This window comes from Fragaria vesca, linkage group LG7 (genome assembly GCF_000184155.1).
Source record: "Fragaria vesca subsp. vesca linkage group LG7, FraVesHawaii_1.0, whole genome shotgun sequence".
In the NCBI taxonomy this organism is placed as follows: domain Eukaryota; kingdom Viridiplantae; phylum Streptophyta; class Magnoliopsida; order Rosales; family Rosaceae; genus Fragaria; species Fragaria vesca.
Window position 1 is genome coordinate 16,214,391 of NC_020497.1, and position 27,015 is coordinate 16,241,405.

The 27,015-nt window shown below is 39.9% G+C and overlaps 3 protein-coding genes and 1 non-coding gene across 6 annotated transcripts in view; all 4 read left to right on the plus strand.

The window, feature by feature from the left end:
* The first annotated feature begins 344 nt into the window (after window positions 1–344).
* LOC101300393 (ARF guanine-nucleotide exchange factor GNOM-like) lies at window positions 345–5,502 on the plus strand. Its single transcript, XM_004307427.1, has 2 exons — window positions 345–1,079; window positions 1,211–5,502. Exons 1-2 carry the CDS (start codon window positions 345–347, stop codon window positions 4,889–4,891), a joined length of 4,416 nt encoding a protein of 1,471 aa, XP_004307475.1. The 3' UTR covers window positions 4,892–5,502.
* Window positions 5,503–6,439: 937 nt separating this feature from the next.
* On the plus strand, window positions 6,440–11,215 carry LOC101300670 (ARF guanine-nucleotide exchange factor GNOM-like). The gene is made up of 2 exons (XM_004307428.1): window positions 6,440–7,171; window positions 7,324–11,215. Exons 1-2 carry the CDS (start codon window positions 6,440–6,442, stop codon window positions 10,993–10,995), a joined length of 4,404 nt encoding a protein of 1,467 aa, XP_004307476.1. The 3' UTR covers window positions 10,996–11,215.
* A 1,265-nt stretch (window positions 11,216–12,480) lies between these two features.
* LOC101300958 (putative DNA-binding protein ESCAROLA-like) lies at window positions 12,481–14,609 on the plus strand. The gene has a single exon (XM_004307429.1). It carries the CDS (start codon window positions 13,505–13,507, stop codon window positions 14,465–14,467), a length of 963 nt encoding a protein of 320 aa, XP_004307477.1. The 5' UTR covers window positions 12,481–13,504; the 3' UTR covers window positions 14,468–14,609.
* Window positions 14,610–24,667: 10,058 nt separating this feature from the next.
* Window positions 24,668–27,015, plus strand: part of LOC101301245 — a 2,830-nt gene continuing 482 nt past the window's right edge. For 2 of the 3 annotated variants that reach the window (XR_185263.1, XR_185264.1), the window contains exon 1: window positions 24,668–25,463. This is a non-coding gene — a transcript (uncharacterized LOC101301245). The remainder of the gene's footprint in view (window positions 25,464–27,015) is intronic. The other variant, XR_185262.1, reaches the window with a different exon arrangement.

Below are 27,015 nucleotides of genomic sequence, written 5' to 3' on the forward strand. Positions count from 1 at the left end.
GAAACTTATGGTTGTCGCATTGCTTAGAGTGTCACTGAGGGTGGGTGCGGCGCAGCCATGGTTGTTGGAATTTGGTGGTAATGTTCTGAAATTGTCATTGTTTGTTTATGATGTATGAGGGAGAGTGTGAAATGAGGCTTATGTATATTACTTTTATTTTTTGGCTAATTAAGTATTTTATTTGTTACACTTCATTAAGCTTATTTGAAATGCTGGTCTGCTGATAGGTATCAGTGTCACTACCTCCATAGATTGTGAAGGAATGCCTTGCCTATAGTTCTTTGCCTTCTCTACATAGAAGTTGGTAACAAGAGTGGGCTCTGTTAATAGCATATTGTTCAAAGATGGGGCGTCTCAAGCTGCAGACTGGGATCAAGTCAATTGAGGAAGAAACTGAGGAATGTGATGCCACCAATTCTCATAAATCTACCATAGCATGCATCATTAATTCAGAAATAGGTTCCGTTTTAGCGGTTATGAGGAGGAATGTGAGATGGGGAGGACGGTATATGTCAGGTGATGATCAGCTTGAACATTCTTTGATCCAATCATTAAAGGCGCTACGCAAGCAAATCTTCTCATGGCAGCATCAGTGGCATACCATAAATCCTGCTGTGTATCTCCAGCCATTTCTGGATGTGATTAGATCGGATGAAACTGGTGCACCAATCACTGGTGTTGCTTTGTCATCTGTTTACAATATCTTAACACTTGATGTGATCGATCAGAATTCTGTCAATGTTGACGATGCCATGCACATGTTAGTTGATGCCATCACTAGCTGTCGATTTGAGGTGACTGATCCTGCATCTGAAGAAGTGGTACTGATGAAGATACTACAGGTTCTTCTGGCCTGCATGAGGAGTAAAGCATCTGTTATGTTGAGTAATCAACATGTTTGCACTATAGTGAACACATGTTTCCGGATAGTTCATCAAGCAGGAACAAAAGGTGAATTATTGCAGAGAATAGCTCGCCACACCATGCATGAACTTGTCAGATGTATTTTCTCACACCTTCCAGACGTCCACAGCACCGAAAGTGCATTGGTAAATGGAAACAATACTGTCAAGCGAGAGGTACTAATATTGACAAGTTTTATAGGTCTTTATCTCATAGTGACTTGTTGGTTATGGAGGCTAAACAGTAGATTAATTATTGCAGATCTTAATCCCTTATTAACAAATATGTGGCTGTCTTTCTCGTGCAGATTGCAGGAGTTAATAATGAGTATGCTTTTGGGAGTAGACAATTAGAGAATGGAAGCATAAATTCTGAGTATGATCTTCAACAATTATCCACAATTCCTGCCTCAAATGGTTCCTCTGGTCTGGCAGCATCTGGGATGGATGATACTACAATTGGGGCTTCTGGCGGGAAGGAGGCTGTTCAGTATGACTTGCATCTAATGACTGAGCCCTATGGGGTCCCTTGCATGGTGGAAATATTTCACTTTCTTTGTTCGTTGCTAAATGTCTCTGAGCATATGGGAATGGGTCCCAGATCTAATACCATAGCATTTGACGAAGACGTGCCTCTTTTTGCCTTGGTTTTAATCAATTCAGCTATAGAGTTGGGTGGGGCGTCCATTCAGCATCACCCCAAGTTACTGAATTTGGTTCAGGATGAATTGTTTCGGAATCTGATGCAATTTGGACTATCAACTAGTCCACTTATTCTTTCAATGGTTTGCAGCATCGTCCTTAATTTGTATCACCATCTGCGCACTGAACTTAAACTTCAGCTCGAGGCTTTCTTTTCATGTGTGATATTGAGGCTTGCACAAAGCAGGTATGGAGCTTCTTATCAACAGCAGGAGGTTGCTATGGAGGCTCTTGTTGACTTCTGCAGGCAGAAAAATTTCATGGTGGAGATGTATGCTAACTTGGATTGTGACATAACTTGCAGTAATGTATTTGAAGAACTTGCTAATTTGTTGTCAAAGAGTGCATTCCCTGTTAATTGCCCTTTGTCTTCAATTCACATTCTTGCCTTGGATGGTCTCATTGCTGTCATTCAGGGAATGGCAGAAAGGGTAGGGAATGGATCAGTTAGTTCTGCGCATACTCCAGTAAATCTGGAGGAGTATACTCCGTTCTGGATGGTGAAGTGTGACAACTACAGTGATCCTAATCACTGGGTTCCATTTGTTCGCCGGAGGAAGTATATAAAGAGAAGATTGATGATTGGAGCTGATCATTTCAACCGTGACCCAAAGAAAGGGCTGGAGTTCCTCCAAGGAACTCATCTGTTGCCTGAGAAACTTGATCCTCAAAGTGTGGCCTGCTTTTTCAGGTATACAGCTGGGCTAGATAAGAATCTTGTTGGGGATTTCTTGGGAAATCATGACGACTTTTGTGTTCAGGTTCTTCACAAATTTGCTGGTACCTTTGATTTCCAAGATATGAATTTGGATACTGCACTCCGCCTTTTCTTGGAAACTTTTCGTTTGCCTGGAGAATCACAAAAGATACAAAGGGTTCTTGAAGCATTCTCAGAGAGATATTATGAACAATCACCTCTAATTCTTGCTAATAAGGATGCTGCCCTTCTGTTATCATATTCAATCATAATGCTTAATACAGATCAGCACAATGTTCAGGTGAAGAAGAAGATGACAGAGGAGGATTTCATTCGGAATAACAGACACATCAATGGAGGCAGTGATCTTCCTCGAGATTTCCTGGCAGAGCTTTATCACTCAATATGCAAGAATGAGATCCGCACTACTCCTGAACAAGGTGCTGGTTATCCTGAAATGACCCCAAGTCGGTGGATTGATTTGATGCACAAATCCAAGAAGAATGCTCCATTCATTGTATCTGATTCTAGGGCCTACCTAGATCATGATATGTTTGCTATAATGTCGGGCCCTACAATTGCTGCAATCTCTGTGGTATTTGATCATGCAGAACATGAAGAGGTTTATCAAACATGCATTGATGGATTTTTAGCTATAGCAAAGATTTCAGCATGCCACCATCTTGAAGATGTACTAGATGATCTGGTTGTGTCTCTCTGTAAGTTCACAACTCTGTTAAACCCATCATCAGTTGAGGAACCTGTGCTAGCCTTTGGTGATGACACAAAAGCTAGAATGTCTACTGTGACAGTTTTCACCATTGCCAATAGGTATGGTGATTATATTCGCACTGGTTGGAGAAATATTCTCGACTGCATCTTAAGATTACACAAGCTTGGTCTTCTTCCAGCTCGTGTGGCTAGCGACGCAGCTGATGAATCCGAGTTTTCTGCAGACGCAGGTCCTGGCAAGCCGATACCAAATGCTCTATCTTCAGTTCAGTTGGCTACTGTGGGTACTCCTAGGAGATCTTCTGGATTGATGGGTAGGTTTAGTCAGCTCTTATCTCTTGACACAGAGGAGCCGAGATCACAACCCACCGAACAACAACTTGCTGCTCATCAACGGACCCTTCAGACAATTCAAAAGTGCCACATTGACGGCATTTTCACTGAGAGCAAATTTCTGCAGGCTGAATCCTTGTTACAGCTTGCAAGGGCATTGATTTGGGCCGCAGGGCGACCACAGAAAGGCAACAGCTCTCCGGAGGATGAAGATACTGCTGTGTTCTGTTTGGAATTGCTGATTGCTATTACCCTAAATAATAGGGATAGGATTGTGCTTCTTTGGCAGGGTGTATATGAGCACATATCTAACATTGTTCAGTCAACCGTGATGCCTTGTGCCCTGGTGGAAAAGGCTGTTTTTGGACTTCTTAGAATTTGCCAGCGGCTGCTTCCCTATAAAGAAAACCTTGCTGATGAACTGCTGAGGTCCCTGCAGCTTGTCTTAAAGCTTGATGCTCGGGTTGCAGATGCCTACTGTGAGCAAATTACTCTGGAAGTCAGTCGCCTTGTGAAAGCAAACGCTTCTCACATCAGATCCCAGCTAGGGTGGCGCACAATTACATCCCTAATCTCCATCACGGCCCGCCACCCCGAAGCTTCTGAGGCTGGGTTTGACACACTGTCCTTCATTATGTCTGATGGAACCCACCTGATGCCCACCAATTATAATCTATGTGTTGATGCATCAAGGCAATTTGCTGAGTCTCGTGTTGGGCAGACAGAGCGATCTCTGACCGCATTAGATCTTATGGCAGGTTCTGTTGATTGTTTGGTACGGTGGGCACACGAGGCTAAGAAAGCTACTAATGAGGAGGAAGCTGTGAAAATGTCTCAGGATATTGGAGAAATGTGGTTACGGCTTGTTCAGGGGTTGAGAAAAGTTTGTTTGGACCAAAGAGAAGAGGTCAGGAACCATGCTTTGTCATTGTTGCAGAAGTGCTTGACTGAAGTTGATGGGATCCCTCTTCCACATGGTCTGTGGTTACCGTGCTTTGATCTTGTAATCTTCACAATGCTTGATGACTTACTTGAAATTGCACAAGGACACTCCCAAAAAGACTACCGGAACATGGAAGGCACACTTATCTCTGCCATGAAGCTCTTGTCAAAAGTGTTTCTGCAGCTACTCTCTGACCTGTCACAGTTAACAACCTTCTGCAAACTATGGCTGGGTGTTCTCAGTCGAATGGAAAAATACATGAAGGCGAAAGTTAGAGGGAAGAAAAGTGATAAGCTTCAGGAACAAGTACCAGAGCTACTTAAGAACACCTTGGTTGTTATGAATTCGAAGGGAGTGCTTGTTCAGAGGAGTGCTTTAGGAGGAGATAGCTTGTGGGAGCTGACATGGCTACATGTCAACAACATATCTCCATCATTGAAATCAGATGTTTTCCCTGATCAAACTTTGGAGCAGTCAGAGACCAAGACAGGTGAGACTGGGGGAGGTCTAGTATCTGATGAAGCAGGTAAAGTAGCTCCAACCGAAACAATGTCCTCTGAACTTTCTGGCACTGGAGGTTAGCATGTTGTAAAGTTGGCAACACGAACTGGTCTGCCTAAAGCATGTTAATATGGACGCATGATCACGAGTCAGTAAGTAGTCATAATGAGGTGTTATGTTCTGAATATGATGCTACAGAAATTGGCAGATGACATTTTGTTTGTAGAATTGCTATATATGGATTAGGCTTTAGCAGAGAGAGAACCAATATACTAGTTGTTCAAAAACCTGAGAAGATTGCTTATCTCTTTATACTCATCTTCATCTCCTTCGAAAGGTGTCATCTTTGCCTCCAGAGAACTTCGTTGCAGTGCTATATTCCCCGGATGGTATTGGTTTTCTCTAAAGATAGTATATCTGCCAGTGAATTCGTCTATATTTTTGTTTGCCTTTTTCATCAATGTACAGAACTCAGGATTTGCTACTTTTAACTTTCAAGTAGTAGTCTACTTGGCATGGAAACTAAAATTGTGCCATGCTTGACATAGATAAATTGCTGTATCGTAATTTGCAGATTGTTGGTTATTCTAGTGATGTGGTATGATGAGTTGGTGAATGTTCTTATGCAAAGTTGGGATCTTATAATGTAGAAATTGCACTGCAGTTTAAAATGTGTAACCCTTCTCTTTCTGAATTTCTGCTCATTGGATTACTGAGTTCAAGTTTCACAATAATGGAATGATATATATTGGCACTGTAACAAAATTTTTAACATTTACCCAAACATTTTACAGGAAATTTGACTGGTCTATTAATTACTTACAAAAAAAAATGAAAAATCAGACGGTCCACGTTACGAGAAAACTACACGGGAGAAGATCCTGATTAATTTTTGTTTTTGTTTTTTCCTGATTAAGATCTCATTTTCTGATTTTCATGCTCCAACGTTGTTTCACACTAACCGATCTGGTACCCCAAGTTTCAGTCACGGCCGGCAGAGTCATCGGAATCAGAATCGGAATCCAGAGCCTTCTGGCTTGAGAATTGAGATCGCCGTCGAGGTGGCCAGAAACAGATGCATAATTTGAATTCATAATCTCGGCTAAATCTGTCTCCGGAGCACAATTCAGCAGTAAGTTCTCTATTCACAATCGGAAATCGAGGTTTCTGATCACAGTGTTAAAACTGAAAACGAAGAATGATTCCAATTATGCGCAATCTGTAATTTTTTTTTTTTTTTTTTTGTCCAAATTGTTGATGAAGATGTGTGTGAATCCATAGTAGCTGACATTGTTTTATCGAAGTTACGGTGAAAGAGATTGCTAGTGTGTAGAGATTTACATTGTAGTGCTAGATTTTGCGGTAGTTATGGTTGTGGAATTGGTTGGAGTGGCAATGAAGGTTGTTAGTTAGTGATGCCTATGTGAGTTGAGTGTCTGATTATGATATGATTGCGGAATCTCTCGAATGAGAGTCTTCTCCATTACTTGTTGCTGATTCGGCATGTTGAATTTCTGCTAGGTGTGTTTCAGTGCCTCGGTGAATCGTGAAGGTATGCATTGCGCATGTGTGTTTGCCTTTCGTTGGTAGAACTCGGGAAGAACAGCTAGAACTTCGGTTCAGTTAAGGATGGGGCGTGTAAAGCTGCAAAGTGGAATCAAGGCAGGGGGAGAGCCAAAGGACTCTAACGGACACTATTCCGACAAAGCTACTTTGGCTTGCATCATTAATTCAGAAATAGGTACTGTGTTAGCGGTTATGAGAAGGAATGTAAGGTGGGGAGGACGCTATGCATCAGATGATGATCAGAGGGAGCATTCTCTAATCCATTCTTTGAAGGCTTTGCGCAAGAAGATTTTTTCATGTCAGCATCAGTTGAATACCATCAGTCCTGCTGTGTATCTCCAGCCGTTTCTGGATGTAATTAGATCTGATGAAACTGGTGCACCGATCACTGGTGTTGCTCTGGCATCTGTTTACAATATCTTGACGCTTGATGTGATCGATCAGAATTCTGTCAACCTTGAAGATGCTATGCACTTGTTAATTGATGCTATTACTGGCTGCCGATTTGAGGTGACCGACCCTGCGTCAGAAGAAGTGGTTCTTATGAAGATACTACAGGTTCTTCTGGCCTGCATGAAGAGTAAAGCATCTTTTATGTTGAGTAATCAGCAGGTTTGCACTATAGTGAATACATGTTTCCGTATAGTTCATCAAGCAGCAACAAAGGGCGAGTTGTTGCAACGGATAGCTCGCCACACAATGCATGAGCTTGTTAGATGTATTTTCTCACATCTTCCAGATATCTGTAGCACTGAAAATGCATTGTCAAATGGAAGCACTTCCTCCAAAGAAGAGGTATGTCCACATTCAACATTATCCTGTATTATTCTGCTTTAACCTATCTCTCATATGTTGATTATGGAATGTGAGATAGTAATATTGATCTGCAAATATGTGGTCTTCAAGAAAAATCCCTTTTACAAATATATGAATGTTTTCCTGTGTAGACTCTGGGGCTCAACAATGAGCATGCACTTGACAGTAGACAATTGGATAATGGCAGCATTAGTGCTGAGTACGACAGTCAACTATTATCCACAAATCCTGCTTTGCATGCTTCACCAGGCGTTGTAGAATCTGGGATGGGTGAGAAGCCAACTGGGGCTTCTGATGGGAAGGATGCTGGGCAAAATGACTTGAATCTCATGACTGAGCCTTTTGGGGTTCCCAGCATGGTGGAAATATTTCAGTTTCTTTGTTCTTTGTTAAACGTTGCTGAGCATATAGGATTGGGTCCTAAATCTAATACCATAGCATTTGATGAAGATGTGCCTCTTTTTTCCTTGACCGTGGTTAATTCGGCTATAGAGTTGGGTGGGTCCTCCATTCAGCGTCACCCCAAGTTACTGAATTTGGTTCGGGATGAATTGTTTCAAAATCTAATGCAATTCGGCCTGTCAACAAGTCCACTTATACTTTCAATGGTATGCAGCATTGTTCTTAATTTGTATCACCATCTGCGGACTGAACTTAAACTACAGCTTGAGGCTTTCTTCTCCTGTGTGATATTGAGGCTTGCAGAAAGCAGGTATGGAGCTTCTTATCAACAGCAGGAGGTAGCCATGGAAGCTCTAGTCGATTTCTGCAGGCAGAAAAATTTTATGGTGGAGATGTACGCTAATTTAGATTGTGACGTAACTTGCAGTAATATCTTTGAAGATCTTGCTAATCTGTTGTCAAAGAGTGCATTCCCTGTTAACAGCCCTTTGTCTTCCATTCACATTCTTGCTTTGGATGGTCTTATTGCTGTTATTCAGGGAATGACAGAGAGGGTAGATAATGGATCTAGTAGTTTATCTGATACTCCTGTGACTCTTGAAGAGTACACTCCATTCTGGATGGTGAAGTGTGACAACTACAGCGATCCTAATCATTGGGTTCCGTTTGTTCGCCGGATGAAGTACATAAAGCGAAGGTTGATGACTGGTGCCGAACATTTTAACCATGACCCAAAGAAAGGGTTGGAGTTCGTCCAAGGAATTCATCTCTTGCCTGAGAAACTTGATCCTCAAAGTGTGGCTTGGTTTTTCAGGTATACAGCTGGGTTGGACAAGAACCTTATTGGGGATTTCTTGGGAAATCATGATGAGTTTTGCATTCAGGTTCTTCATAAATTTGCTGGTACCTTTGATTTCCAAGATATGAACTTAGATACTGCACTCCGCATTTTTTTGGAAACGTTTAGATTGCCTGGTGAATCACAGAAAATACAGAGGGTGCTTGAAGCATTCTCAGAGAGGTACTATGAGCAGTCTCCACTAATTCTAGCTGACAAGGACGCTGCTCTTCTGTTATCATATTCAACCATACTGCTCAATACAGATCATCACAATGTTCAGGTGAAGAAGAAGATGACAGAAGAGGATTTCATTCGAAATAATCGGCACATCAATGGAGGCGAGGATCTTCCCCGAGAGTTCCTGTCAGAGCTGTACCACTCAATATGCAAGAATGAGATCCGCACTACTCCAGAACAAGGTGCTGGTTTTCCTGAAATGAACCCAAGCAGATGGATTGATTTAATTCACAAATCTAAGAAGAATGCTTCATTTATTGTATCCGATTCCAGAGCCTACCTTGATCAAGATATGTTCTCTATAGTGTCTGGGCCTACAATTGCTGCTATATCTGTGGTATTTGATAATGCTGAACAGGAAGAGGTCTACCAAACATGTCTTGATGGCTTTTTAGCTGTTGCCAAGATTTCAGCATGCTATCATCTTGAAGATGTTTTGGATGATCTGGTTGTGTCTCTCTGTAAGTTCACAACCCTCTTAAATTCGTCATATCTTGACGAACCTGAACTAGAATTTGGTGATGATATAAAAGCGAGAATGTCAACTGTGATGGTTTTCACAATTGCCAACCGCTATGGTGATTACATTCGTACTGGATGGAGAAATATTATTGACTGTATCTTAAGATTACACAAGCTTGGTCTTCTTCCTGCTCATGTGGTTCAAGATGCAGCTGATGAGTCGGAGTTTCCCTCTGAGACAGATCATGGAAAACCTGTCACGAATTCCCAACCTACAATTCATACACCTTCCGTTAGTACTCCTAAGAAATCCTCTGGATTCATGGGCCGGTTTAGTCAGCTCTTATATCTTGACACAGAGGAGCCGAAACCACAGCCTACTGAAGAAGAACTCGCTGCTCATCAGTGCACCGTACAGACAGTTCAAGAGTGCCACATTGACAGCATATTTACCGAGAGCAAATTTTTGCAGGCTGAATCCCTCTTACAGCTTTCACAAGCACTGATCTGGGCTGCAGGCCAACTACAGAAAGGGAATAAATCTGCTGAGGATGAAGATACTGTTGTCTTTTGCTTGGAATTGCTGATTGCTATTACCCTGAATAATAGGGATAGGATTATGCTTCTTTGGCAGGGTGTGTATGAGTTCATATCTAACATTGTGCAGTCAACTTTCATGCCTTCTGCCCTGGTAGAAAAGGCTGTCTTTGGACTTCTTCGGATTTGCCAGCGGCTGCTTCCCTATAAGGAAAACCTTGCTGATGAACTTTTGAGGTCACTGCAGCTTGTCTTGAAGCTCGATGCTCGGGTTGCCGATGCATACTGTGAGCAAATTACACAGGAAGTCAGTCGGCTTGTAAAAGCAAATGCCTCTCACATCAGATCTCAATTGGGTTGGCGCATAATTACATCCCTACTCTCAATCACTGCTCGACATCCAGATGCCTCTGAGGCTGGCTTTGACGCACTGTTCTTCATTATGTCAGGTGGAGCTCACTTGTTGCCAGCCAATTATGTTCTCTGTGTTGATGCGTCACGACAGTTTGCTGAGTCTCGTGTTGGGCAGGTAGATCGTTCTGTATGCGCACTAGATCTTATGGCAGGTTCTGTTGATTGTTTAGCAAGATGGGCCCGTGAGGCTAAGCTATCAATGAATGAGGAGGATGCTGTGAAAATGTCTCAGGATATTGGGGAAATGTGGTTGAGGCTTGTTCAGGGATTGAGAAAAGTTTGTTTAGACCAAAGAGAAGTGGTTAGGAACCATGCTTTGTTGTTGTTACGAAACTGCTTGACAGGAGTTGATGGGATCCCTCTTCCATATGGTATGTGGTTGCAGTGCTTTGATCTTGTGATTTTTACAGTGCTTGATGATTTACTTGAAATTGCACAGGTTCACTCCCAAAAGGAGTACCGCAACATGGAAGGCACTCTGATCCTTGCCATGAAGCTCTTGTCCAAAGTATTTCTGCAGTTACTTCCTGAACTTTCACATTTAACAACCTTTTACAAAGTATGGCTGGGTGTTATAAGTCGAATGGGAAACTATATGAAGGTGAAAGTTGGAGGGAGGAAAAGTGAGAAGCTTCAAGACGAAGTACCTGAGCTACTTAAAAACACCTTGCTTGTAATGAATTTAAGGGGAGTGCTTGTTCAAAAGAGTGGTTCAGGTGAGGATGGCTTGTGGGAGCAGACATGGCTACATGTAAATAAAATTGCTCCATCTTTGCAAGCTGAGGTGCTTGCTCAAATTCTTGTGCAGTCACATACTGAGCAGGGTGAAACAGAGGGAGTATCGGATGAAAAGGATCCTTTACTACCAACTGAAACGATACCCTCTGGAGCTTCTGGCAGTGGTGGGTAGATTCTGGAATAGTTGTTGCAGGTTGATTCGGTCTTGTACTTGGGAGGCATTGTGTTCTAAATTCTGGTGTTGAGGAAACTGGCCAGCGACGTCTTAGTCTTGTGGTAGAGCTACTAAATGTGATTCAGCATGGACGGAACCGATATACCTATTGGCGGATCGGTATCTTAATGATCTTTGTCTTGCTACAAAAGAAGACCTCCTTTTTTCCTCCATATAAACTTTGTTGTAGTGTATTCCCCAGATAAATATTTTTGTCTCAAGATATCTTTCTATATGTCTTGTTTTCTATCAGGGTGGGTTCTTTAGGTTTATAAATCTCCCCTCCCCAATTTTGTCATACTGAGAATCTGGAAGGGAAGCAATGATTTGATATGTTCCTAAGGTGGCGAATATTTTTGTATTGATCTGGTCAACAATATACAGGACTATTCAAGACAGTGTTTCTGCCATGCCTGTCATAGGTAATGGTTTCAGCTTCTTGAATTGCTTCTCGTTTGTTCAGTCTCTTTTTATCGATTTGATTGCTAATTTGTTGAAAATGTTGGTTCACCTCTGGAATTATTATCAAATGTGGTGTCGTACTTTTAATCTCATTTTCCATTAGTATGCGAAACAAGACCTTTGTTTGATATGTGCCTAGAGAGAGGAGTACCTAGAATTTTATGTCATCTTGCGAGTAAACTTTGTACAATTGTTCCAAGACAACTTCATATTTCCTAGGCCTAGAAGGATATGGTGTATGTGGTATGCTAATAAGAGGTAAGTTGCACTTGCAGGGACAGTGTGATGAAATTTTATATAATGAATTGCTGCACCTGAGAATTTCTAAACCACTTCTGTAAAAGCCTTGCAGTTTTGTTCTGTTCTACGTTGTTATCTAGTAAGCTTTGGTTAGCTAATCTTGAATCTGTGCTAAAGCATCACATATGACACCACTCAAAAGGTCTGAACTTCGTCACAGAAGCTTGTTTAGCAATTTACTAATCTAGGGCAACTGTGTTTAGTTGGTTTAACTATTCAGTGGGTATTCCTGGAACTTCATTACTTTCTGTGTGTGAAAATTGAAACTTCTATACCGCCGACTGGGTCAGTCAGTGTGTCTTAGAAGCCTGTGCAGCAGGGCCAAGTTGGTTCACAAGCACACATCAACTTTTGAATGCCAGTCACATACTCCACAGTAAGCATCGGTAAAGCCAAAAATTTCACACCAATGCAGTATATTACACAATTTCTCTATAGTGTTTCGAAGTATTTAAATTTCGTAGCTTTATAATCTAATAATTCGTTATACTTGGAAAACATATTTAGAACTCCGGAATGTACATGATAGAACTCTCGACATTATGTGGTAGAGATAACCGTTGCAGACCCTAAACGCAAAGACGAGGTCTAGTCTAAGCTTCTAGGTATGGCTGTTGTTCGGTCGTGTATGGCTCGGTTTTTGGCGGTGAGGTTGTGTTTAGCAGCAGACCTTCTCGGCATTCTCGATAGGTTGTCGGGACCCGAAGACAGTGACGTGTTCCCACTACTCTATGCGCACGTTACCCCACTCTCTCTATCTCTTTCTCTCTCTTTCGCTTCAAAGACACAGAGACAGAGATAAGAAGCAAGTCCAACTCTGATGAAACCCCAAACCCAGCTGTATCCTCGTTATGGTCAAATCACCATCCCACACGTTACCCCAAAAGGGCAAACCAGTAATCTCACTCACAACCCCTCCCGTTTCTTCATGGGTGAGAGTGCAGACTGAGAGCTCAACTTGGAACTTGCACAACAGGGACAGAAGAAACCGGGCCTTCTGCAAAACCGCTCTCCTTTTTGTGCTACAGTAATGCACGAATTGTTATCGTACGCCAGGGAGTGCTTGCTGCTGGGTCCTCTAACGTACGCTTCCCCATAACAAGTGGGTTAGTAAAAGGTCAAGAAACCAAGTACCAGCTCTTTAGTCTTTACCAGAACAGCAAGAAGAAGAAGAAGAAGAAGAACGAGGCCCCTACCACATCACAATCAAAGCACCACAGACTCGTTTAGCTGGAAGAAGCCATGCACTTTCTGGTACCTACTCACACGTAGTAAATAGACGTTGGGGTCAGTTGGAATAGGGGTTTTGGGGTGGTGGAGATTGGTTCTGGGATTGGGAATAGGGTTTTTCTTTCATGCAAAGCAGAAGCAGAAGCAGACCCATGTGAGCAAAGATGGAAGGGATAAATGGGTTGGGGGAGTTTGGTGAGAAAAGAGGGATAAGGTTTTGGATTTTGTGTCTTATTTTGGAATCTCAGTCAAATCTCTTACAGCAAGAAAACAAACCAGGGAGATAGAAGGTGGTGTGCAAGAGGGTAAAGATTTACATCTCTTTTTGGTCTAACAATCCCACCTGTTTCATTTCCCTTCCCTAATTAGCTACTTCTGGTGCTAGCTTGTCTTTATCCACAAGAGTCTGCAAAGGAAAAATAGAAACCAAAGCTAGCTTCTTTAGATTTGGTTCCGTTCTTTTTACTTCTCTTCCATGGCGAATCGTTGGTGGGCTGGAAATGTAGCGATGGGAGTGGACTCTCTCACCTCAACGCCGCCGTCTCTTCATCTCAGAAACTCCGAAGCTGAAGACCATAACAACATCAACAACAACACGCCCGCAAACAGCAGCAACAGCGACCCAAACACAACTCCACCTAAGCAGGAAGACGACCAGGACAGCCGCGACAACAACGATCGAGAACTTGACAACCAAGAACCTAGCTCCGGCGGCCACGACAGCCTCGAGCCTGGCTCCAGCAATCGCCGCCCTAGAGGCCGGCCACCGGGCTCAAAGAACAAGCCGAAACCGCCGATAATCATCACCAAAGAGTCTCCCAACGCTCTCCGGAGCCACGTCTTGGAAATCAGCAGCGGCAGCGACATCGTTGACAGTATTGCCACCTTTGCGCAGCGCAGGCACAGAGGAGTCTCCGTCTTGAGCGGCAGCGGCATTGTTTCTAACGTCACTCTCCGTCAGCCGGCTGCGCCGAGTGGAGTCATAACGCTCCATGGAAGGTTCGAGATTCTGTCCTTAAACGGTGCGTTTCTGCCTGCCCCTTCGCCGCCCGGGGCAAGCGGCCTGACCGTGTACTTGGGCGGCGGGCAGGGGCAGGTGGTTGGTGGGACTGTTGTTGGACCACTGGTAGCTTCCGGGCCGGTGATGATCATTGCGGCCACATTTACTAATGCAACTTATGAGAGACTGCCGCTTGAGGAGGAGAGCAATGAAGGGATGCAATTGCAACAGCAACAACAGCAGCAGCAGCAGCAGCAATCCGGTGTGAACTCGGCAGGGACTGGAGGGAATTCGGGGTCTCAGAGTTTGAGTGATCAACAGCAGCAGCAACAACAAGTGCCCATTTACGCTTTGCCTCCTACTTTGCTTCCAAATGGTCAGATGCCGCCTGATGTGTACTGGGGTCCTCCACCGCCTAGACCTCCGCCATCTTACTGAGGAAGATGGGTGGATGGTTGGTTTGATCTTCACCGACTTCTTTTGGTTTTGTGCAAAATGTTTCGGCATCTTCTTTCTGTAGGTACAGCAAGCAAGGTTAGACTAGCTTATTTTGTTCATTATATGTTTTGCTTGTGAAGCGACTCTCAATATTTAGCATGTTTTTAGGTTTCGGATTAGTTAGCTATGATGTTTTAAAATCTAGTGGATGTCTTTGTTCCTTGTTGTTTGGCTTCATTTTCTTGTGGAAGAAGGCAATCATGATTGTGTAGTGTAGACAAAGAAGAAAGTATTAATCAAGAAATGGGGTTGGAGCTATTGACATTTCATTCCATTTTTTTTCATCCCGGAAACTCTTCAGTTGCATGTCTCATTTCAGTGTCGTGTATGTAGCAAACTAGCAATAGTGCTTACCTAGAGAGCATAATATGTGAGAGACAGATGAGAGAAGGGAGGGTGGTGGGGTTAATTCATCTGCAACTTAAAATGGATATGTCATTCCAACCAGAGTTTCTTAAAGTTGAATTCCAGAATAAGTGCATGCTCTGACAGCATTATTGTGTGAATCATCTGAATAAAATTTCCAGAATTGGATGGCCTTAGGAGCAAGTTGGCTTTAGCTTTTTATGCTTGCCAGGCTTTAGGGTTCATGGCTTTTATCATTTGAGATGTACTTCTTTGACCAAATATACAGAATTGCAACTTGGTGTTTCAAAACTGTTTAAGAATCACTTTTCATCTTCCATTATATGGAATTGGACTCCACTTAACACTGTGGTAGCCCCGAATTTACGTCAGTTTGCTCTTTACTTCAAGAGAATTTCCTTTGCATGTTGACATATAGCCAGGAAACGAAATAAATGATGGTAAATGGTAATATCCTTTTTAGTTTGTCTGGATAGAAGCAAGAGCCAGATCATGTGGTCTGGATTATTGGTTTCTTGAACCTTGTGATCATATGAGGTAAAACATGGTGAGAAGCTTAGAGATGCAATTGAAGTTCTTGGTGCCATTGGTTAGGGCAACGCGGCTTTCATTCAAATACTTGGGTAGAGCAAGTCCTTTGCATTAATGGCATGCTGCTTCTTTGTTTTCTTTAGATGTTCAGAGAATCGGTGTAAATATTGTTGTTCGTCAAAAACAAGTAACTTGGATCATTGTGCTAATTAATAGATTTAAGCATATCAGTTGCGAAGTTCAGAATATTTGGATAAGATCTTTTATTGCTGTAGTCATCTTTCTCTGCAAATACAGTTCTTTCTTTAACCAAGCTGTGAAGATAAAAGAAAGTTTTGTAGCACAGTTCTGAATTTATTTCCACTTTATAGATAAGTTGTAAATATAGATACAACTAACCTATGTTCCAAACCTTGGATATATATGTAGATATAGGCCTATGTTACATTAAAGAGAAACCCTATAATATCTTTGTCCAGGTCATAGTGGTTGAATTAGTAGTACCCAATTTGGTAAACGATGTTGAAAAGTATGAGCTCAAGTAGCAGTTATTATCTTGAAATTTTGGAGGTCTTGATTTTTGACTTCTGCTGAAGGTGTGCTGTTTAACTTTAAGAGTATAAACTGTTATCAATATCATCTCAAATTGGCATGAATTCATGAATTTAGTTTACACAGTCGTCAAATGATGCAGATAATAAATGAATTTGTTTAATCTTTCACTTCTGTGTTTGCTATTATGGTTGAAAAGTGATTCCAGCAGTTGATGGAATATGTTCCTTAGGTTGTTGATGTATATGTATATTGTGCCACTTATGGATACCACTAATGTAAGTGGTATTCAATAGATGCAATGTATTTGGATTTGTATTCAAAACTTGAATAGATGCAAAAATTACTGTTTAGTTCATAAATGAAAATGTGAATGTGGAATATCATTCTACTTTGTGTTTCTTAATCTTTATCTGCAGCTAACTAATCTTTCAACATTGGATCCCCTAAAACGTTTTGACTTCAACACATTTAGGTCACTGTTGCTCCAAGAAAAATGACATCATTCGTGTTCTGGACTTCTAATTGTGTACAAGTGTAAGTGAAATATATTTACACGATATAATCTTAACCGTTTATAACAATTCATATGTTTGATCACCATGTTCTATATTATTTCTTTTAATCATGACTATCTATGTATGTATGTGAAAAATGACATCATTTGTGTTCTAGACTTATAGTTGTGTACAAGTGAAACGTATTTACACGACACAATCTTAACCGTTTATAATAATTTAGGAAAAAAAGTCCAAACCGTATCTGATCTTTTAACGAAGCAACGAAGCAAAGCTTTGGTATCCCACTTTTCAAAAACTTCAAAACGGTATCCCACATTTTGACCCCGATATAAGATCGGTATCTGGGGATAACGGGGGACTTTGGTTCCGTTACAGAGCTTGCCAGGTGGCATCATTTGGTTAACATATTTACCACCAAAAGAACAGATTTACCGCCAAAAATGAAATTTCAAAATTAAAAACAAAAATTCATAGCCAATTTGAAAGACCCAAGACAGCTTTTTATAAAATCAAGTTTGGTACCTGCCATGCATAACAACACATGTAATTCATCCAAAATTCAGTATATATAATGCATAACAACACATTTTTATGAACATACATACATCCTGTTCATCTTTGCATTTCAAATGTCTCAAAAGTCATGCAAGTAGCACAAACTCAACAATGTTTGATTTACCAATAAACATCACAAAAGCTAGTTAAACAAGCATTTTTTCTGCATAAACATTTCTTTGCATATTCCACAGCAGTTTTCTTGCATATTTTCCACAAAAATAGTCTTCTTCCATTTCCCACAAAAGCAGCCTGCATATTCCACAAAAACAATCTTTCCGCATATTTCGCTAAGCCCTATGCATGTTTCATTGTGATGACTGACTGGGTTCAGGTGGACAAGAAAAAGACAAGGGATATAAAAAAAACCAGATGCGGACAAGAAAAGGGACTAACTATCGAATCCTAAACCTATTCAATAGGCAAACCCCTTGAAAGCCATAAACAATTTCAAAATGGATAAATTCGATACCATTCTATTACAACCCAAGAAGTAAAAGACATTGATAAACTTTAAGAAAAGGACCGTTGTTACCTGCATAATTTGGTCGATCCCCTGCCACTCAAAAAATATCTCCACTTTTCGGTCATGCTATCGAATCTTCTATCCACTCTTATGCCTTTTATCTTGATATGAGAGAAAGAGGGAGATAGAGGATATTCGTTGTAATGAGAGAGAGAGTCGTTCAGTCGTTGTCGTTGTAGAGAGAGAGAGAGTCGTTCTAGAGAGAGAGAGAGAGAATTGGAGGCAGATGGAGAATAAGGGAAAGAGGATAGAGTTAAGGTGGGTTGAGGGTTATTAAGTGATTAGACAAAAATACCTTTTACAATTTGAATTTAATATGTTTCCGTAACGGAGCCAACGTTCCCCGTTAGCCCCAGAGACCAATCTTATGTCGGGGTTAAAAGGTGGGATACCATTTTGAAGTTTTTGAAAGGTAGGATACCAAAGCTTTGCTTCGTTAAAATGTCAGATACGATTCGGACTTTTTTTCCAATAATTTATATGTTTGATCACCATGTTTCTATATTATTTCCTCTAATCCTGACTATCCATGTATGTATGTGAAGATACACGTCGTGTACTGAAGATGCTCTCTCTAAGTATAAGGCTTAAAGTTGCCCACATTGTTTTCATATCACCCAGTTTGATGAAAAATGATAGCATTTTGAAGAGATTTTACATGCGTAAACATGACAAAATGAGAACTGCAGCATGTAAATTCTCAAGGTATATCAAGTTCCTGGAAGTAGGGTTCTTTGAGCTTGATACGTGGAAACTTCATTAATCAAAACTTTTTTATTACTTGTTTCATAGAGGATTTCATTCGATCAGTCATGGCCACTGTACATCTTCTAGTTTAGAACAGAACTATATGTACCTAGCTGTTTTCGTTCTACCTAAAAATGTGGGACTCTAGTAGGGTAGGTGTTAGGGCTAGGCATCTTCGGTTCGGGTCGGTTTTAGGACGAAACCAAAACCAATCCGAATTATCCGGTTTAAAGTTTTTTTTCCAACCGAATTCGGATTTTAAAACCTTTGACCTGAATATTCAGCCCATCCGAATTTTCATATCGGTTCGGGTCGGTTTCTGTTTTGGTCCATATTTGAAAAACTTTTTGCCCATCTATTATCTCACTGTAAAATTAAACTTCAAGTTTTTAACTTGAGTAACATGTTTTTTTTATAAGGAAAAATATAGACTCAAAGTACAACAAGCAATCCAATGCACTCCCAATCTTTTCTAGATTAACAGATTTTTCTAAGAAATGAGTTGAATGAAAAATTGTCTTTTTAAGTGTGAAAAAATATACTGTAAGTAGAGATGAAATCAACTAGTTATAATAACATTTTAGGTCTATAAATTATATATATTTACACATTATATAATTCGGATCGGTTCGGTTATTTTCGGTTTGTTTAAGAGCTTGAACCGGATCCAATCCGATCTAAACCGGTTCGGTTTAGTTCGGTTCGGTTCACTACTTGTTTTGATCCAAATGATTTGGTTCGGTTATCCGATTCGGTTTTTCGGTCCGGTTCGGTCCGTTTTTGCACACATTCGGTTAAATGCCCAGCCCTAGGAGGTGCAAACAACAGAACTTCCAAATTGGCCAAATGACAACCTTTATCGGAAGACAATACCATATTCAAGATTGACTAAAACAAAACTGAAAGCAAATTTTAATCCAGTTTCTGGATTCAATAGCGGTTCTAAAACCAAACTAGGAAAAAAAAAAAAAAAAACCTAACTAATCTCTGATGCTGCTCTCAAGAAGTCGACGGCCCAGAGCATCGATATCCTTCCTCACAAGTTCCCTCTCCTTCCTTGCAAGGTACCTCTCCTCCCTCTTAAGTTCCCGCTTAAGTTCCCTCATCTTCCTTGCAAGTTGCAACTTGCAAGGTACCTCTCCTCCCTCTTTAGTTCCCACTTTAGTTCCCTTTTAGCTTTCCTGATCTTTGGTGCAGGAGACTCATTGGAAAAAAAGCAGTCTTCCGCCATTTTCCTGACTATCTTCACTCCTTCTGATTTACCAGTAACCACGATAGTGGCAAACCGTATGCTAATTTTGCACGAGGTTAACTGTTCAAGTGCTTTTCTGGAGTCCCAGAATAGATTTTTCTGTTTTCGAAATTCTTCCTTGTTTATTCCCAAGTTTGGACGCCAGATTTTGAGTGATGCAATATGATACTCCTTCAGTAAACACTGTAAATGCTAACTGCACACCAACGTTTACTGCTAAAAGTTGAAGGAACTCATCGGCTCTGCGATGAACTGCTGGTTCTTTCATGGTTGTTGACAGTGTGATCAACTTGTTATACCGATCCATTGTGTACGTAAATCCAATGCTACTCAACTTTTGTTGAGCAATGGGAAGACTTCGTTCCAATAATGGTTCTAGGAGTTGTGGGTATTTCTTAGAGAAACAGACGAGTTCAGCAATCCCTTGGTCGCTCCTTGAAGCGTCACATGTATCCATCATTATTCCATCTCCATAGGATTCCATATGTCAGGCTGCCCAATTCTGTCATTCTCGTCCATTCTCCTAGCTTGTTGATCTGCTTCCCAATCCTTGCAGACTAGTAGAAAGGTAGAACTGGAGGGCGTCTCTGAAACGATGAGTTTTCTTGTACTTTTTAGGATTTCATTCGATCAGTCACAGCAGCAACTGAAATGTACATCTTCAGTTCTCAGTTTACATAGGTATAGGTTCCACCTAAGTAATTACAACTGTAGTAATGACAACATTGAGGAGACAATACCGGATTCAACACTGACCACAACCAAACTGAAAGCAAATCCACTGTCCAGTTTTAGGATTCACTAAAGTTCTACAACCAAACTGAAAGGAAATAAAATAAAAACCCCTCTGAACTCTAATGCTGCATCTCATGAAGTCCACGGCGCACATCCTCGATATCTTTCCTGGCTTTGGCTCTGCTGATCTTTGGTGCAGGAGGTTCATTGAAAACAAAGCAGTCTCTCACCATATCCATGACTATCTTTACTCCTGATGATTCACCAATAACCACCATAGTGTACCCCTCCATGATAATTTCATTCGATCAGTCAGAGCAACTATATCAAGTTTACATATATACATCTTCTCAGTTTACATATATATGTACCTAATTTGGTTCAACCTAAGTAATTACAACTCTAGTAATAACAACATGGAGGAGACAATACCAGATTCAAGATTGACTAAAAGGAATAGTGGAATACCGATCCTAAGAGCATATATCTCCAACAGTTTTCCCATTTTCTTGATTTTCTCCATTTTAGAGAAGATTTTAGGCGGTTTGCTTCAACAGATTGGCTAAAACTTTCTCTAAAATAGGGAATGTGAAGAGAAAGAAACCTAATTTCCTCATACTTGCAGCAAACTCTATAATTTTATAAAAGGATTTGGGGAATGATCATGAAATCTCTAAAATAGGGTATCTGTTGGAATTGAAGAAGAAAAATTACTTGAAGCATTGACTTTTGCTTCCCCATTATAGAGAAATTTTGGGAAAGCTGTTGGAGATGCTCTAAAAAGATTATAATGCTGGCCAAACAATTGAAATAGTACGAGATTGAGGCCCATAAACCAATAAGGACTAAAATACTGACGATTATGGAAATATCGATCATAATAATTTCAAGAAGATATGGTAGCTTTCTTCTCTTCCAGCTCCTTTTCTCCTCCATAGAACTTAAGAGTTCGTTGGCACAATTGTCTTTTTTAATCCGCCAAATGAACTTCCGTTGCGGTAGAAAAAAATGAATATATAGGAAGACCGAACTTGATATCGGGTAATTGTACACCTGCGATCTTAACTCTGAAACGATGTTTATTTGTAGTTTTTAGGGTTCTGATCTTGTTACTGTATTTGAGGACTTGCAATTATGTGCATCTCCTCATGATTACATATGCCTGCACATTAAATATGTAAAGGATTATTCGATTGTATAGGTTTTCATTCGATCAGTCACAGCATATGTACATCTTCTCAAGTAATTACAACTCTAGTAACAACAAAATTTAGGAGACAATACCAGATTCAAGACTAACTACAACCAAACTGAAAGCATATTGAATATCCAGTTTCAGGATTCACTAAAAGTTCTGCAACTAAACTGAAAGAAAATAAAATAAAAACCCCTCTAAACTCTAATGCTGCATCTCATGAAGTCGACGGCGCAGATCCTCGATATCTTTCCTGACTTTGGCTCTGCTAATCTTTGGTGCATGCAGGAGACTCATTGCAAACAAAGCAGTCTCTCACCATATCCCTGACTATCTTTACTCCTGATGATTTACCAATAACCACGATATTCATACCCTGCTTGATAATTTTGCACGACGTCAACTCTTTAAGTGCGTCCATGGACTTCTTGAAAAGCTCCTCCCGTTCTTTAAATTGTTCCACGCTGATGTCCAATTCTTTGCAAAGGCGCCAGATATTGATGACGAGAGAAGATAACCTGTAATCCTCAAAGAGTTTAAACGCTAATTCCACAGGCATTCTTGCTGCTAAAAGTTGAAGAACTCTCTGGCTCTGCGAAGAACAGCTGGTTCCTTCCTGGTTGTGGACACAGTGATGGAATAGGGATCCACTGTATAGGTAAATCCAATGGGACTCAACAGTTGTTGAGCCCTGGGAAGACTTTGTAGCAGATATGGTTGCAGGCGTTCTGGGTATTTCTTAGAATAAAAGACGACGTCAAGTTGAAGAATCCCTTCGTCGCCCCATGAAGGGTCAAATGTGTCCATCTCCAAAGGCTTCGACATGGCATGCTGCCCAATGGTGTCATTCTCGTTCTTCTCCATCCTCCTAGAAAGTTAGAAACTAGAGGCTTGCTCTCTGAAAAACTAGTTTAGCAAAGATGGCCGGTGTGTAAGGAGATGGGTTGGTTGTATAGAGCACATGACCAATCCAGACCGGGAAAAGCATTATCCGATTCCGACTAGGATTAGAATATTGGCAGTCCGTAATCCTCATTAAACTGGGTAGGAGTACCTCATGGGTTTCAGTTTAATTACGTCATAAGCCATATCACATAATCAAATTTCGAAATCGACCATGATAGCAATTGTTAAGTATGTATGTTTGTTTGTTTGTATTTTTTTATTTTTTTTAGTTTTTGTTTGGAAATTTAAAATGTACGTAAGTTGCTTAGGGTGACCAGAGATGAATCCATCGATGGGATCCATCGATATACGAATTATTGCGCTCGGCCATGCTTGGAAGATCCAGATTAATCCTCATATTACATAATCAATGCTCAACTCTAAAGGACGCTCCGAAAAACCTCAAGAGAAGAAAAAACTCAAGCGAAAGAAGTGTGATCATCGAAAAAAAAATGCAAGACATATAAGTTAATTTGCAGACACTTTATACTTTCGCTTTGAGTTTTCGAAATTTTTTTGAGCTATTTTATCTTAGGGTGCGGCTATTATTGTCATCCAATTGTTCTTAGCTCACCCTACTAATCATAATATTCCAATGTCAATCTTTATATAATTCAATAGAAATCAATAGAAAGTATAAATTAAAAAATGAAAAGAAATAAAATAAATTTACAATAAACAGTCACTCACTATTGCATATAGCTAGAGCACGCCTCACGCGCTCATAGGGTTTGTCCGGCTGCGCAGCGACGCTGGTGCTGGGCTCAGGCTTTGCTGGTGTCTGTCGATTGCGGCCGGATGGGATGATAGAATATGAACATGCTTTGGTGGTTGGATAAGTATAAGAGGATCCTTAGCTCCTTAGTTTATGACAACAACGGCGTCGACACGAGCAAAGGTTTGCAAAGACTTTTATCAATTCTCGTTGTAGGCATCAGTTACGAGAGCCGATCTAGAAGGTGGGTTTGTGGTTGGAACCATCCGGATCTCATCGTATGTTCACTAATTCTTGATTAGGGTCTGGGATCGGAGTGTGTAGTAAATAGCGGAGGAGGATTTCTTTGTGGAATGACATGTTAGGGTTGTGGTGGTGACTTAATTTGTTGCAACGAAGCTTGTGGTCGGCGAAGGAGTTTTGACGGTTTTGGTCAGTGGCGTAGCTAAAAATGTTAACCAGAAGGGTCATAAAATAAATAAGCAAATATAAAGTTCATCAAATAACTTTATGATTGTGATCGATGTCGTAAAAAAAAATAAAACCATTATGATAGTGACAAATGATCCGTTGATTTTCTTTTACATGATATATTCCAATAATTTCAAATGTTCAATTGGTTTTCTAGATACATTTGATATTTGTAGAAGGAAATAACGAGATTGTGAGAGAAAATAACGTGAGAGTTCAAACTAAAATGTATATATAGACCTAAATATATTTTAGATTATTGTCAATTAAAAACCTAAACTATCATAAAATATATCCAAATTGTGGAATGAATAAAGTAATTGTGGAATGAACAAAGTATGTAATATAGATATGTAATAGATAGATTTTTTTTTAGGTAAAATATTGTATAGTCCTTTTGGTTTGAAGTCGACATCTGTTTAGTCCTTATAGTTTTATTTTAATCTGAATAATCCTTAAAGTCACGATTTTTCATCCAAATAGTCCTTATGGTTTATTTTAATCAGAATAGTCATTAAAGTCATGATTTTTCATCCAAATAGTCTTTATGGCCTTTAACTGAGAAAATGAACCGGAATGACTATTTAGATGAAAAATCATGACTTTTTGGACTATTCAAATTAAAATAAAACCATAAGGACTATTTGAATGAAAAATTGTGACTTTAAGGACAATTCAGATTAAAATAAAACCATAAGGACTAAACAGATGTTGACTTCAAACCACAAGGACTAAACAAATTTCAATTTTTTTTTTAATCAAATGATAATCATTTCATTGAGATAACCATGTCAATCTGGCATAGCTGCGAGCCTGCGAAATAGAGTTGGTTTACAAAGTTAGAAACAAATCTAGATAACATTCTTGGATTGTTTTCGAATTTGAGAAAATAATTTGCAAGCCCAGATCCAAAGTATACACGATGGACCCGTCCGTTGCCATTTATAGAAAGGCAAGACGTTTTGGTAGTAACCACAGTGCAATGCCCCGTGTTGCCCTCCTTCTTCCCTTCATGTTTCACATAATATTTTGAATTATCTTTCGGTATTACTTCAGATAATTCAATAGTACGATCAAGATTTCCTGGATCCCAAATATGGAACCCTAAAGGTTAGAGTCCATTTGTTGGGTCCACAGAAGGGCCAAAAAACAACATAACTGCTTTGGACACCCTACCAGTTGATTTGGGCCTTTGGCAAGAGTTCAGCCCACAAACTTTGAGCCTTGTCAATGATCTGGGCACCAAACTCAATATTTGGGGAAAACCCGACCAGGAACGCCGCCACACAGCGCCGTCGTGATTCACCGTCGATTTGGGTGAGAAGCAACGCAATACCATACCACCTCCAATCTTGGTCGGATCCACGGGCAGTTGCCCTTTCTGCCTCCAAGTTGCAAAACCTCTTACCCGCAACAACTCCGACGCTGATCTGGGAAACCCAAAGGAAACCAGAGCCGAAATTGATCGCGGTAGAGGGCTCATCCTCGATCTGCACACCTTCTTCACATATACCTTATCGACCTTGAGTCTTGCTCTACAAGGTCGAGTCTGACCCATTGTCGATGCCATCATACGACGCAAAACTTTGCCACCCCAATACATAAGATCTGAATTGCATCGAAGGTTTTCAATGGAAGCTCCAAAATCGTAGTTGAGTGCACTAGATGGCCATAACTGTTTCGATTGAGAGTTTGCCAACAAAGATCAGCTTAGAAGGGTCGATGATCGATCCCAAAGGGTGGACCAGAAGGATCCACTACAGAGATGGCTGCCTATGTTGTATTGAGATGACAATGATTCGATTCTTGGCAAGAGCAAAAGTAGGTATCATTTTTTTGAATTTAAATTCAGAAATCTCTTTTTTGGTTAAGTGTAATTTTAAATACACGCCCATGATCTCTTAATACACATCTCTTATTTAATACATTACCCATCCAGTTTTTCATTTCAATATTATAATAAATACACATCTCAAATTTTCTAAAATATCCTTAATATTTAAAACTAATAATAATATATTATTTAATATAATTATTATATATTTACTATTTCATAACTCTCTTTACGTATTTACGTATTCTCTATTATTTTCTATTAATTTTTTTATCTGGTTAAAAAAAATTTCTTGATATTTTTCAATTTATAGTCAAAAAAGTAATATATTCTATTCGAACTCCAAATCTAAAACTGAAGAAAAAAAAATATTGAACATATATAATTTTTTCAAAATTAAGAAAGTAGTAAAAGTATAATAACATAAAAACAAGTTTTTAGTCTGCAAGATAAAAACTAAAGTTGATAAAAAACAAAAAAACAAATGAATCGGTAAATAGTACATGTGATTACGGTAGTAGTCAAAATTCAGGTGATGAATTTTGGAGAAGATATTTTTATTTCTTTTCTTTTGATGCGTAGTAATAATGGAGAAAAGTTAATTAGGTTTTAAGAAAAAGGAATTTTTTTTTTCTCTAATAATTGATGAATGTTTTTGTAATTAAACATACCTATAAAATCTGATGGGGTGGGTGCTAATGAATGATTCTTAATCCTATTATTAATAATAGGAACATGATTCCTGTTGATGGGGTGGGTGCTAATGAATGATTCTTAATCCTACGTCATGTACCATTGAGTAAACACTTGTTGGTTACAAGGAGCTCACTGCTCTTCTTCCTTTAGCATAGCCCCCGAGTTAGAATCTGCAACACCTTTAAAGCGCATACCCTGGTTATTACTAGCAATTGTTTGCTTGGCAAGAACTTTTGGTATTCCTCTTCAGACTTTTGAAGAGGATAGAATACTTTCGTTTGTGCATTCTTGGGACTCCATTTCGTGTATACTTTTTAAAATGTGTGATCTTATGAATAGCGTCCAAGTGATTTTCATGGTTTAGTTTTTGTGTTTAGGGTTCAGTTCTTGTGACTCTCTCTCGTAACTTCTAGATCTTAAATTCCTAATAGACTATATTACTTGTAATTGATTAGGCCTGAACCTATAGGAAACAATTACGAAATAGGAGCAAAACAATACCCTGTCAAAAATTAAATTGTGAACTGCAACCCAAACAGAGTGTGTAACGTCAACCGGAGGACGTTTACATTCCCTGATAACTACTATATCCAATAGCTAATGCTATGGAAAAAAGAAAGGATGTTTACATTCCCTGGTAACTACTATATCCAATAGCTAATGCTATGGAAAAAAGAAAAACGCTTCCGTGCACTTAGGCTGTAGAATAGGGTACTGTGATGTCTAGAAACACCACCATAAACTGATTCCCATGACATTTACACAAGAGATAGGTACACAATCTTGGACTCGATCAGCTTTGGGATATCTTGGATAAGGGTGTCGTTATGCAAAATACTCTCGCCAT

What these genes read in the sequence shown, in the direction of transcription:
- LOC101300393 (XM_004307427.1), top strand. Translation starts at nt 345, where the DNA reads ATGGGGCGTCTCAAGCTGCAGACTGGGATCAAGTCAATTGAGGAAGAA. An exon ending in ACAATACTGTCAAGCGAGAG is followed by an intron (nt 1,080 to 1,210) that starts GTACTAATATTG and finishes TTTCTCGTGCAG; the next exon opens with ATTGCAGGAGTTAATAATGA.
- LOC101300670 (XM_004307428.1), top strand. Translation starts at nt 6,440, where the DNA reads ATGGGGCGTGTAAAGCTGCAAAGTGGAATCAAGGCAGGGGGAGAGCCA. An exon ending in GCACTTCCTCCAAAGAAGAG is followed by an intron (nt 7,172 to 7,323) that starts GTATGTCCACAT and finishes TTTCCTGTGTAG; the next exon opens with ACTCTGGGGCTCAACAATGA.
- LOC101300958 (XM_004307429.1), top strand. Translation starts at nt 13,505, where the DNA reads ATGGCGAATCGTTGGTGGGCTGGAAATGTAGCGATGGGAGTGGACTCT.